We start from the raw sequence: 13,577 nt of genomic DNA on the forward strand, positions 1-13,577 counted from the left end.
GTCAGCATAGAGTCCGACGTGGGGGCTTGAACTCAGGAACCATGAGATCATGACCTGAGCCAGAGCCAACGCTTTACCGACTAAGCCACTCAGGTGCCCCTGGCTAGTCTTTTTAAAACCTGGATTTGTGAAAAGTAGATATCTACACGGTAAATAGTGAATTTTGATCCTTACTTTACAACATATATCAGAATTAACTCAAAATGAATTAAAGACCTAAACCTAAGACACATAAGGTTCCTACCTGAAAGCAGAGGAAAATCATCATGACATTGAGTTTGACAGTGATGTTTTGGATATGACACCAAAACAGGCAACAAAGATAAAAATAGACAAATGGGTCTTCCATCTCAAAATCTTTGGCATGTCAAAGCTTTTATGTATCAAGGAATTGAGTGAAAAGGTGAACTGTGAAATGAGAAAACATGTTACAAAACCATATAGTTGATAAAGGGTTAATATCCAGAATCTATAATGAAGTCCTACAACTGAACAACAAAAATCTCCAAATAACCCACTAAAAAAGTGGGCAAAAGACTTGCATAAACATTTCTCCAAAGAAGATACTCAAATTGCAGACAAACATGAAAAGATGGTCAACATTACAAATCAGCAGAGAAATGCAGATCAGAACTACAGTAGATACCACCTCATACCACATTAGGATGGCTAGTATAAAAAACAAAACTGAAAATAAGTATTGGCTAGGGCGTGGAGAAATATGTACCCGTATGCACTGTTTAGTGCATATGTGGAATGCATATATGGGGATGTTTAGTGGAGATGTAGAATGCTGTAGGCTCTATGGAAAGCAGTATGGTGGTTCTTTAAGAATCAAGATTAGAATTACCCTATGATTGAGCTTTCTTACTTTTGTGTACATGTGCAGAAGAATTAAAAGCAGATCTGAAAGAGATATTTTCATATTCAAGTTTATTGTAGCATCATTCACAATAGTCAAGAGGTTGAAGCAACCTAATTGTCCATGGACACTTGAATAGATACAATGTAGTATATATGTACAGTGGAATACTATTTAGGTTTAAAAAGAAGGAAATTCTGATGCATGCTACCACGTAGTCAAGCTTGAGACATGATACTAAGTGAAATAAGAAAATAAAAAGTATGCAAATAAAAAGATTACACTTATATGAGTTACAAAAAAGTCACACTTACAGAATCAGAAAGTAGAATATGGTGGTTGCCAGGGAATGGGGAGTGGTAGAAATGAGATGTTAAATATATACTGAACTTCAGTTTTACATGATGTAAAAGTTCTAGAGATTTGTTATATAACAATATGCATATAGTTAATACTACTTACTGTACTGTACACTTAAAAATGTTTAAGATGGTACATTTTATGTACTGTGTTAATAACCACAATGAAAGAAATCCAAAAAGGGGGCACCTGGGTGGCTCAGTTGGTTGAGTGTCTGACTCTTGTTTTGGGCACAGGTCATGATCTTAGGGTTGTGGGATTGAGCCCAGTGTCAGGCTCTGCATGGAGCACAGAAACTGCTTGGGATTCCCCTTCTCTCTCTCCCTTTGTCCCTCTCTCCCACTCACGCTCTTCCTCTCTCTCTCTTAAAAAAAAATCCAAAAAGACGAAGTACAGTGAAAAAAATGATAAAATATGTGCCATAGGACACTACGATTTATACTTTTTAAATGTAAGTTTAAAAAAAAATTTTTTTTTGACGTTTATTTTTGAGAAGAAAGAGAGCATGAGCGGGGGAGGAGAGAGAAAGAGGGAGACACAGAATCTGAAACAGGCTCCTGGCTCTGAGCTGTCAGCACAGAGCCCGACACGGGGCTCGAACTCACGGACTGTGAGATCATGACCTGAGCCGAAGTCGGATGCTTAACCGACTGAGCCACCCGGGCGCCCCAAATGTAAGGTTTTAATACCGACTTGATTTTCATTGTATCTTTAAAATGAATACAGTCCACTAAAGAAGTAATGAAATAGGGCTCTTCTTACTTGATATTGTTAGGAAAATGATTAAAGATATATTCCTTAAATTTTTGTATCTGGTGATTTGTATCTAGATTTTCTTTTTGTGGTATACTGTTGTAACTGTTTTACTCTTTATTTTTAGGGTACATTTAAATTCAAAGCGGAAAGTGATCTGTTTCTTGCTGAGCATCACAAACTTCTTTTGTATGATGGCAAACTTTCTAGTGCCATTGCATTCACGTACAATCCACGTGCTACAGATGCCCAGCTCTGCCTTGAATCATCCCCTAAGGACAACCCTTCAATTTTTGTTCATTCACCGCATGCACTCATGCTCCAGGTACTAGCTATGACATTTTTTATTTTTTATATGTAATCTTTTAAGAATATTTTTCATGGTAAATTTTAGTGAGGTATATTAGGTAGCTTCTATTAATAAATGTGATATAAGGCATTGTTCTTGTTATGCTTTTTTTATTGTTTGGGAAAGGAAATCATTGGAATCTTTACTGTGTTTTCTGTTTTACAAGGATGTGAAAGCAGTTTTAACACATTCCATTCAAAGTGCTATGCATTCTATTGGAGGAGTACAAGTGCTGTTTCCACTTTTTGCACAGTTGGATTATAGGCAATATTTATCTGATGAGGTTGACTTGACTATATGGTGAGTGCCATTTTTTTGTTCTTGAAGTGGATGTGAGGATGACTTTTATTACTGTTGAGCTGCACAATATTTTTTCTGCCTTTTAAATTTGTTGGTAGGGTTAAAAGAATGTATGTAAAGAAATTTGTGAACTTTAAAGGATACTACAAATTCCTGTCAGTAATAGTAGTATTAGGGGCATCTGGCTGGCTCATGATTGAGCATCCACCTCTTGGTTTTGGCTTAGGTCATGATATCAGGGTGGTGGTATCCAGCCCCATGTCGGGCTCTGTGCTGATCATGGAGCCTGCTTAAGATTCTTTCCCTCTGCCCCTTTGTGCCACTTGCAGTCTCTCTTTCTTTCAAAAAAAAAAAAAGGTAGTAGTAATCTAAATTTTTTATCAGTAGGAAATATGGAAGCTGTAAAAAATATAATAAACTTCTCTTAGAATAAACTTAGAAATAATGATTTAGCAAAAATGAATACATTTTTGTCTATCATTCTAATTTAAAAAGTTATTTTAGATTATTACATGGCAGTGATTCATTATGGGGATTTAGCTTTTCATTTTAATTACTGCATGTAACTAAATTAAAACTGAAATTTTTAATGATGTTATTTATTATTTACATTTGGTCTTTTTGAAAATACTAGATTGTATGTTGGACACATTTGTCTCTTACAGTATAGAGTCTAAAAAAGGCAAAGATATAAGAGGACATAATATAAAACATTGGAGGGGTGTCTAAATGAATTTTTCATGGCTGTATATTCTAGTGAGACTAGTAATTATGTTTAATGTATTATTTGAGTAAATGAGTGTTTCATTATTCATTTTTAGAATTCCCTGATTTTGTGTAATTTGATATCAATTAATCAATGTATGTATTTCATGATGTAATAATTCTCTTGGAGATGTTTAGGCAACAAAGTGACTTTTTTTTTTTAAATGAATGAGATATCAAATCAAGTATTTATTGTCTACATTAAAATAATTAAAGTTATCCTTGACATATTGCTACTTCATTAATTTTTTTATGTGTCCTGGTCTGAAACTTCTGTAACAGAGCTCAGTTATTTTTTCTTGGTTCTCCCTTTCTTTTTTAAAATTTTTTATCTTTATTGAAAATGAAGACTTAACAAAATTTTTTTTAATGTTTATTATTTATTTTTGAGAGAGAGAGAGAGAGAGACAGAACACAAGTGAGGGAGGGTTAGAGAGAAAGGAAGACACAGAATCTGTGAAGCAGGCTTCAGGCTCCAAGCTGTTAGCACAAAGCCCAATGCGGGGCTCAAACTCACAAACCATGAGATCATGACGTGAGCCAAAGTCGGACGCTTAACGGACTGAGCGAAGGCACCCCAAAATTGCTGACAGTTTTAAAAGCACTTGTGTCGAGGGAGGAGGTTGGTTTCTAGTTTGTTTGTGGGGGTATCTCAGAGGCTTTGAGGAAAGGAGGTAACAGGTGATCTTCATTCCATTCCATTTTGTGTATTTCTAAAAGTGAGGATAGGAGCATGGCCCTAGCCCCTATTCAGTTTTAAAAGTCTTCTCAACTGACTACAGAATTACGATTTTCCTTTTGGGATAATGTACAAAATTGTTGAATTAGTGTTTGAGGACTTCGGTTTGTAAATTCCAAATTTACTTTTTTCTTTTTTAATTTTTTTTTAATGTTTGTTTATTTTTGAGACAGAGAGAGACAGAGCATGAACGGGGGAGGGGCAGAGAGAGAGGGAGACACAGAATCGGAAACAGGCTCCAGGCTCTGAGCCATCAGCCCAGAGCCCGACGCGGGGCTCGAACTCACGGACCGCGAGATCATGACCTGAGCTGAAGTCGGACGCTTAACCGACTGAGCCACCCAGGCGCCCCCCAAATTTACTTTTTTATCTTCTTCATTAACCAGGCTAGTCTGGAGCCCTAACACATTCTAAGTATTTCTTTCCTAGTGTATTTGCTCCATGTGTCTCTTGCCTCTGGCCTCTAAGTCTCTAAAATTGAATATACTTGCTAATCTAAGTTATATCTATTCTTTAAGGCCTTAATATACTTATGTTAGCCATTTTATTACTTGTTTTAGACATTGCTAATTTTTGTTCAGTTTATATATGTTTCTCATGTTGTTTGTAAGTAATTGACTTATTAGTAGGTTGATGATAAAGTACGTGAAATAAATAATTAAGTCCTAATCCTGCATTCAAATTCCAGTCCCCAAATAATGTTGGAGACAATTTTATAACTTCATTTTCCTTGAAATAGAGAACTTTTTATTAAGATAGATGAAAACCTGCATCTATTTAATCCCCCTCCCCACCTTGTTTTTTTAAAAGAGTAAGTTTTTCAGACTGTTGCCTGTTGTTTTGTTCCAGTTCAACTTTGCTGGCTTTTATCATGGAGTTGTTGAAGAACTCAATTGCTATGCAGGAGCAGATGCTTGCCTGCAAGGGCTTCTTGGTAATAGGATATAGTCTTGAAAAGGTAAAGTATGAGATGCATTATATATTTTGTTCTTAATTTTGAGGGCATGGATTTGGTCTCCTAAGTGGCTGAGCAATTCTTTCTGCAAGTGTGTCTCCTTGGTTACATAAAATTACCAAAATTAAAATAACCTTTTGTTGTTTTACCTTGCTTCCATTGCTTTTTTAGAGAAATGTGGCATCGAGTCTCATGGCATCTTTAACTTGTAGCAGTTTGTGGGCCAACTTTTTTCTGGTATTGAGAACCTTTAATGTAGTTACTTTGCCTTGTATTGGTAGTGACCTTTGATCTATTTTTTTCTTTTCAGTCTTCCAAATCCCATGTCAACAGAGCAGTACTTGAACTTTGTCTTGCATTTTCAAAATATCTGAGTAATCTGCAAAATGGGATGCCCCTACTCAAACAATTGTGTGATCACATTCTTCTTAACCCAGCTATTTGGATTCATACTCCAGCCAAGGTAATATATTGGTTTTGTTTTACTATCTTCACTAACTTTTTGTAGTTGAGAACAGTTACAATAATGAGGTTTTCTTTTATTCTTCTATATGTTGTCATATATGATTTTACTAGATTGCAGTTTTTGACTAAGCTTTTTTTTTTCTTTTTTAGATATATTTGCAAATAAGTGTTATCTTTTCTTTCTTTTGTAAAGCAGTGTCAGTATTTTTTTTTGAAGTTTAAATTCCAACACATTTAAAGTACGATGTTATATTAGTTTCAGGTATATTGTATAGTGATTGAATAATTCCATACATCACCCAGTGCTTTCATAACAAATGCAGTCCTTAACCCCTACCACCTATTTCACACATCCCCTTACCCAGCTCCCTTTTGGTAACCATCAGTGTGTTCTCTATAGTTTAGAGTCTGTTTCTTGGTTTGTCTTTATGTTTTTTTTTCCCCCTTTTACTCACTTATTTTGTTTAAATTTCACGTATGAGTGAAATCATATGGTATTTGTCTTTCTCTGACTGACTTATTTTACTTAGCATTATACTCTGTAGCTCCATTCATGTCCTTGCAAATGGCAAGATTTCATTCCTTTTTATGGCTGAATAATATTTGATTATATATGTATGTACCACATCTTGTTTATTCATTCATCGGTAGACGCTTACACATTTCGACTCTTGGAAGCAATGCTGCTATAAACATAGGGGTGCATATATTCCTTTACTTTTAAAAAAAATATTTATTTACTTAGTCTCTACACCCAATGTGGGACTAGAACTCATGATCCTGAGATGAAAAGTCACATGCTGCCCAGACTGAGCCAGCCAGGCGCCCCATGGGGTGCGTATATCCCTTTGAATTAGTGTTTTTGTATTTTTTGGAAAAATTCTCAGTAGGTTGGTTACTGGATCATAGGAAAGTTCCATTTTTAATTTTTTGAGGGACCTCCATAGTGTTTTCCACAGTGGCTGCACCATTTTGCATTCCCACTAAGTGTGCAAGAGTATTTCTTTTTCTCCACATCCTTGCTGACAGTTGGTTCTTGTTGTTGATTTTAGCCATTTTGACAGTTGTGAGGTGATAACTCATGTAGTTTTGATTTGCAATTCCCTGATGATGAGTGATGAGCGTCTGTTCATGTGTCTGTTGGCCATCTGGATGTCTTCTTTGAAGAAATGTCTGTTCGTGTCTTTTGCCCAATTTTAATTGGGTTGTTTGTTTTTTTTGGTGTGTTGAGTTGTGTAAGTTCTTTATATATTTTGGATACTAACCCTTTATTGGATAGGTCATTTGCAAACATCTTCTCTCATTCAGTAGGTTGCCTTTAGTTTTGTTGATCATTTCCTTTGCTATGCAGAAACTTTTTATTTTGATGTTGTCCCTATAGTGTAGTTTTGCTTTTATTTCCCTTGCCTCAGAAGACATAGGTAGAAAAATGTTGCTATGGCCAGTCTCGGAGAAATTACTGCCTGTGCTCTCTTCTAGGATTTTTAAGATTTCAGGTCTCACATTAAGTCTTTAATACATTCTGAGCTTATTTTTGTGAATGGTGTAAAAAAGTGGTCCAGTTTCATTCTTTTGCATGCTGCTGTCCAGTTTTCCAAGCACCATTTGTTGAAGAGACTTTTTCCCATTGCATATTCTTACCAAGCAGTGCCAGTATTTTTAAAAAACAGCTATAATCTTTATTTTTTTGTTAAATACAAATTATATTTGACTTTCATTTGCTAAATATAAATCAAAGCTGGAAAGTTCCAATGTAAATATAATATTTCCTATCAATTGTCGCTCTGTTCTATTGCAAATATGCATACATATCAATGTGTATATATGTATATATATATATATTTGTGAGTTTAATTCTTCAGAAATAGCTGAAATGTCACCATTTTTGAAGGCTTCTAATGTATACTGGTCTCATTTAATCATTTTTATTCACATGAATTTAAATTATATACAATTATATTTGTGTACAATAATTTATTTAGCACTATAACAACAAACCAATTACTTCTAAATGAATATAAATGAATTTGTAATAAAGTATATAAATAAACCTTTGCTAAATCCTAATGTTGTATTAAATTGTCTTAAGAATATTGATAGTGGTAGTGTTAAGCAGAACTTGAAACAAATTTTTATTAAATTGCATAATTGTATATGCCCTATCTGAAGTTTTTGTTAGACATTGTATTATTTTAAACCTGTTAATTTCCTCTCTCCCCTTCTCCCTTTTGATCCACTTGGAATGTTTATCATTGTTTAGTTTGGAATAACAGGTACTTATTTTAGTTGTTGGAAAAAAAATCAGACTTTTTTGCTTTTCTAGAGTCATAGTATCTTATTTTCAGTTGGTCTTTTCAGATGTTAAAGAGAAAAACAGCTGCTGACTGTGATTGCCATTTGGAAATAATCAAAGGAGGCAGCTGGAGGCTGTACCTTTTAATCTCTGGGTTCAAATTTGACCTCTTTCTCTTCTGTGACCTTCAATCTTATTTCTTTTCAAGATTGTTTCAGGTTACTTTTTAAACCTTTTACCGGACACTTTTTTTGTCCACTAAGCAGCATATTTGTAAGGCTTTGGATTTCTTTTGATGTGGTCAAAACCCTCTTATTAGATACTTAGTAATAGAGGAATATTAAAAAAAAATTCATTATATCATTTTCTTAGGTTCCTGGTATTACTGCACTCTGTTTCCTACCTTTTCTTGGTTAATAATTTTCTTTAATTTCCTTTTTAGAAATTACAGTGGTTATGTTAATATTAAACTTTCCTTCTGTTTTAGTTGTTTGCTTTGTATATCCATAAGGGGTTAAATCTACTTTAATTTTATTATAAAGATAGTTCTAGCAAGGTTTGTTTTGTTTTCCAATGTTTGTTTGGTCTGAATGTTATACAATTAGAGGGAGGGTGGAAATTTTTAAGAAAAAGAATATGACATAATGCATACAAATGAGGTTTAGGGTTTTGCAGAGAACCTGTATAGATGAGTGAGCATAAAGTTTAAACTTCATTAGCTTCATGGTAATTTCACCTGCGGTTACCAAAGTTGAAGGCATATATGTATGAATCAACCTTTGCTTTTGAAAAGGGTGCTTAATGGAAGGTTACTTTCATTTGTTGGGTAACTGTTTTATCACTATGGATACTGTGGTGAACAAGACAGCTCTAATTCAGTGAACAAGACAGCTCTAATTCTTGCCTTCATAGAATGTAATGGGAAAGACTGATATTAACATATATAATTTATATGGTTACTAAATTACATAATAAGTAAATGAGGAGTGTTTATTCATTGTTAGCATATGAATAATCTTGAGGTCCCCATTCTTATTCATGTCAATGTGTTATTAAAGCCTTTTTCTTTTACTACAGTATTATTCTCAATAAACTGACTTTCTTCAGTTTTTCCTATTTTTATGACTTTTTTTGCCAGAATTTTTATGTTTATAACTCTCATCAGATCATTTCTTAGCCCCCAAATGTGTAATAGCTTCCAGTTGTTTTCAGAATATAGTAGTCTCTTTTCTAGCATTAAGTCTTCATGTCAATACTCTTTTCTAAGCTTTCTAGCTTAAAAACTCAGTTATCCTCAGTGGGTAAAACATTATGCTAAAAACATTATGCCTGAGCCGTGGTTCTCAGTCCTGGCTGATGATAGAACCTGTTGGGAGAGGTTTTATTTTTTTGTTTTGTTTTTTTTTTAAAAATCAAAATCAGAATTCCATCCTACATTGTGTTTTTTAATTGGTCTGGGATAGGTCCCAGGCATCAGCATTTAAAAAAATATTTTTCAGGTATGCTAATGCACAATCAGGTTTGAAGAGCATTGTTCTAGATCTTGGGAAGCTTGTTGTATGATCTACCATTTTCCCTGTTTGAAATATCGTCTTTGGTTCTGTCTACCTATCTTAGTACTAACTTTCAAAGCCTACCTTAATACCTGTTTTATTAGTTAGGCTTTTTTGCTTATCTTATAATAATTTCTCTGGCCTCCAAATTGATAGTTTCTAATAAGTCTTTGCTACTTATTTTGTAATTAATTACACACTTCTGTTTCTTTCTTTCTTATTTTTTTTAAGGTTTTATTTTTAAGTGATCTCTATACCCAGTGCAGAGCTTGAACTTATAACTCTGAGACGAAGTGTGCTCTACCTACTGAATCATTCAGACGCCCCTTTATAAATGTGTTAATTCCAGATGCTTTTTAAAATAATTTTCTTAAATCATCTTTATATTTCAGTAGGTTTGTTTTTCACTTAAATTTATGTCTATTTTTCATTTTCTCAACTGGATTTCATCTACTGAGGGACAGTGTGTATGACATTATATTTCCATAATACATCATTATGCATAGTTGGATGTAAATATTTTCTAAATGGTTTAAATAGCATCGTAAAGAATTTGAACCATGTGACAAAGTATTTTTTTTAATATGAAATTTATTGTCAAATTGGTTTCTATACAACACCCAGTGCTCATCCCAACAGGTGCCCTCCTCAATGCCCATCACCCACTTTCCCCTCCCTCCTACCCCCCCCCCCCCCCCATCAACCCTCAGTTTATTCTCAGATTTTAAGAGTCTCTTTTGGTTTGCCTCCTTCCCTCTCTGTAACTTTTTTTTCCCTCCCCCCCCCCCCGCCCCCACCATGGTCTTCTGTTAAGTTTCTCAGGATCCACATAAGAGTGAAAACATATGGTATCTGTCTTTCTCTGTATGACTTATTTCACTTAGCATCCACATTGCTACAAAAGGCCATATTTCATTCTTTCTCATTGTCAAGTAGTATTCCATTGTATATATAAACCACAACTTCTTTATCCATTCATCAGCTGATGGACCTTTAGGCTCTTTCCATAATTTGGCTATTGTTGAAAGTGCTGCTATAAACATCGGGATACAAGTGCCCCTCTGCATCAGCACTCCTGTATCTGTTGGGTAAATTCCTAGGAGTGCTATTGCTGGGTCATAGGGTAGATCTATTTTTAATTTTTTGAGGAACCTCCACAGTGTTTTCCAGAGTGGTTGCACCAGTTTGCATTCCCACCAACAGTGCATGAGGGTTCCTGTTTCTTCACATCCTCTTCAGCATCTTTAGTCTCTTGATTTGTTTATTTTAGCCACTCTGACCGGTGTTATCTCAGTTTGGTTTTGATTTGCATTTCCCTGATGAGAGTGACGTTGAGCATCTTTTCATGTGCCAGTTGGCCATCTGGATGTCTTCTTTAGAGAAGTGTCTATTCATGTCTTCTGCCCATTTCTTCACTGGATTATTTGTTTTTTGGGTGTGGAGTTTGGTGAGTTCTTTATAGATTTTGGATACTAGCCCTTTGTCCAATATGTCTTTTGAAAATATCTTTTCCCATTCCGTCAGTTGCCTTTTAGTTTTGTTGATTGTTTCCTTTGCAGTGCGTAAGTTTTATCTTGATGAAGTCCCAGTAGTTCATTTTTGCTTTTAATTCCCTTGCCTTTGGAGATGTGTCAAGTAAGAAATTGCTGCAGCTGATGGCTTATATTCAGGTCCTTCATCCATTTTGAGTTTTTTTTTTTTTTGTGAATGGTGTAAGAAAATGTTGTGACAAAGTGTTAAATAGCCTCACTGACAAGTAAACTGGGCCTGTCCATTTGAATGATATTAGCTGCATGAAAATAATATTATTTTTCTGCGAGTCATTGGAATATACCATATGTATAGTATTGTACGCTATAATCATTAGGCTTCAATTTTAGGTGGTTCAGACTCTGCCACTCTTTATCCTGTGTTTCTTTATATATTAAGAGCTTAGGAGTGCCTGGGTGGCTCAGTTGGTTGAGCATCTGACTCTTGATTTCAGCTCAGGTCATGATCCCAGGCTGCTTAAGATTCTCTTTCCCTCTTTACCCTCTCCCCCACTTGGACACTCTCTGTTTTAAAATAATAATAAGAGCTTATATTTTGAAGTTAGTAAGTTTTTATGTTTTTATTGAGATGATTTATTTGGAAATAAGACTAGTGGAACCCTTTTTATTATTTAAAAATTTTTTTGTTTTATTTTTTCTATTAGAGGGGGGGGGGCAGAGAGATGGAGACAGAATCTGAAGCATGCTCCAGGCTCTGAGCTGTCTGCACAGAGCCTGAAGTGGGGCTCGAATTCACGAGCAGTGGAATCATGATCTGAGCTGAAGTTGGACGCTTAACTGACTGAGCCACCCAGGTGCCCCTTTAGAATCCTTTTTTTTTTTAAATGTTTATTTATTTTTGAGAGAGAGAGAGAGAGAGAGAGAGAGAGAAAGAGCGTGAGCAGAGGAGGGGCAGAGAGAGGGGGACAGAATCTGAAGCAGGCTTCAGGCTCTGCGCTGGCAGCACAGAACCCGACGCGGGACTTGAACTCACAGACTGTGAGATGACCTGAGCCAAAAGTTGGATGCTTAACTGTGCCACCCAGGTTCCCCTTTAGAATCCTTTTCTAATTAGAGGATAAAACTGATAAACATGTTGAGAAATTATAATCTTAAGATTATATTCGTAGCAATGAGCTGTTATAACAGAATTCTGTTTTTCTAATAAATATTTCTTAAGGTAGGCTTTACATTTTCTATCCCTTTTGACTTCTGCCTTTCCCCCTTTCAGGTTATTCCTACTTTTTAATTTCTTCTTTGAGTTATTCTAGCTTCTAATTTTCTGCAAAACCAAGAAAATTTCCAGTTTTTTAAAACAACTGTGCATAGTATGAAGAGTAAACTTACTATACAAATAAGTTATATATACTTATGAGTAAGTGCTAATTAATTAGGAGTTAGTTATTTTCATGGGATAGCTGTAAGAATTTGATATATTTTGGGATGATTACTTTATAATGCTACTATTTAAAGAAGCATTTACTTGGTTTAGTTTTATAAGGAACGTGTGTGTTTACGTGTGTATATATATGCATGCGCCTGTGATTATTGTTACCTTTTAACATGGTAACTTGTTACCATCAAGATCAGCATCTTCATGGAAAAAGTATGGTCCACGCAACTAGCCTGAACATATACTGGAAATGGGTAAAATGCTGGGCTGTTTCTTTGATGTAAAGTCTTCATTTTGATTCTCTAGGTTCAGTTGACACTCTATACTTACCTGTCCACGGAATTCATTGGTACAGTCAACATATATAATGCCATTCGGAGAGTTGGAACAGTGCTTCTCATCATGCATACACTGAAGTACTACTACTGGGCAGTGAATCCTCAGGATCGAAGTGGTATCACCCCAAAAGGATTAGGTATATTATCTCAGCCTACATATTTTGTCATAGATTGTTTTTCTTTGTTTTAACCAATAATATATTATTCTTGAAGTTTTTCTGAATATCATCATGGGAAAATTATATTTTAATCTTACTAATAATTTTAATAGTTTGTACTGAATTGTGATTGACAGAGGTTAATAACTCGCTACTTAAAATAAAAACTAGCTACTTTTATAGAAGAATGCTACTGCTGCTGGTATAAGTTGTTTGCAGAGTGTATATTAAGGCACTGAAAATGTGAAGAAATTTTATATTAGCATATGGTGTTGATGCAGAAGCTAATTCTCATAATGAGAATAATTAAAAACCATGTTTTTTGGGAAATGGAGATTTATTATGGAAGTAGGGGAGTATCTACTTCTAATAAATAATATAATGAACTTATAAAATTTCAGTAATTATTTCCCTGTATAATCAATAAGGAAATTACTGGAAAGATAATATTCATTCATCATGTCAGAAATTTATGGGAAGGATCAAAATAAACATTTTGATAAATGGTGGATCTTTTGGTTGTAAGTACAACCTACTTTAAATTGGCTGTTGTTGTAAAAGGGTGTTGTTAATCACCTCATATAAATTGGCATTTTTAGTAAAACATGGTGCAAGGATTCAGAATATGGCTCTTGAACCCAGTTTGTCTCTCTCCATTTCCCAGTTTTTCTTTGTTGGCTCTTTTCATGTAGTCTCTCCCTTTAGCAGCCACTCCACCTTCACAACCTTAAAACTACAAGTCCAGCAGAAGAGTGTCTGCCTGTA

General features: G+C 34.8%; 1 protein-coding gene across 6 annotated transcripts in view; it reads left to right on the top strand.

Moving 5' to 3' along the window:
* The window catches only part of LRBA (LPS responsive beige-like anchor protein), a 775,946-nt gene that overhangs the window by 122,313 nt on the left and 640,056 nt on the right, over positions 1-13,577 (top strand). For all 6 annotated transcript variants that reach the window (XM_023252764.2, XM_045056857.1, XM_023252765.2 and 3 more), the window contains exons 10-14: positions 2,103-2,300; positions 2,491-2,624; positions 4,978-5,086; positions 5,394-5,546; positions 12,623-12,791. In XM_023252764.2, coding sequence (XP_023108532.2) covers positions 2,103-2,300; positions 2,491-2,624; positions 4,978-5,086; positions 5,394-5,546; positions 12,623-12,791 — 763 coding nt within the window. The remainder of the gene's footprint in view (positions 1-2,102; positions 2,301-2,490; positions 2,625-4,977; positions 5,087-5,393; positions 5,547-12,622; positions 12,792-13,577) is intronic.

Source organism: Felis catus, chromosome B1, assembly GCF_018350175.1.
Source record: "Felis catus isolate Fca126 chromosome B1, F.catus_Fca126_mat1.0, whole genome shotgun sequence".
Lineage (NCBI taxonomy): Eukaryota > Metazoa > Chordata > Mammalia > Carnivora > Felidae > Felis > Felis catus.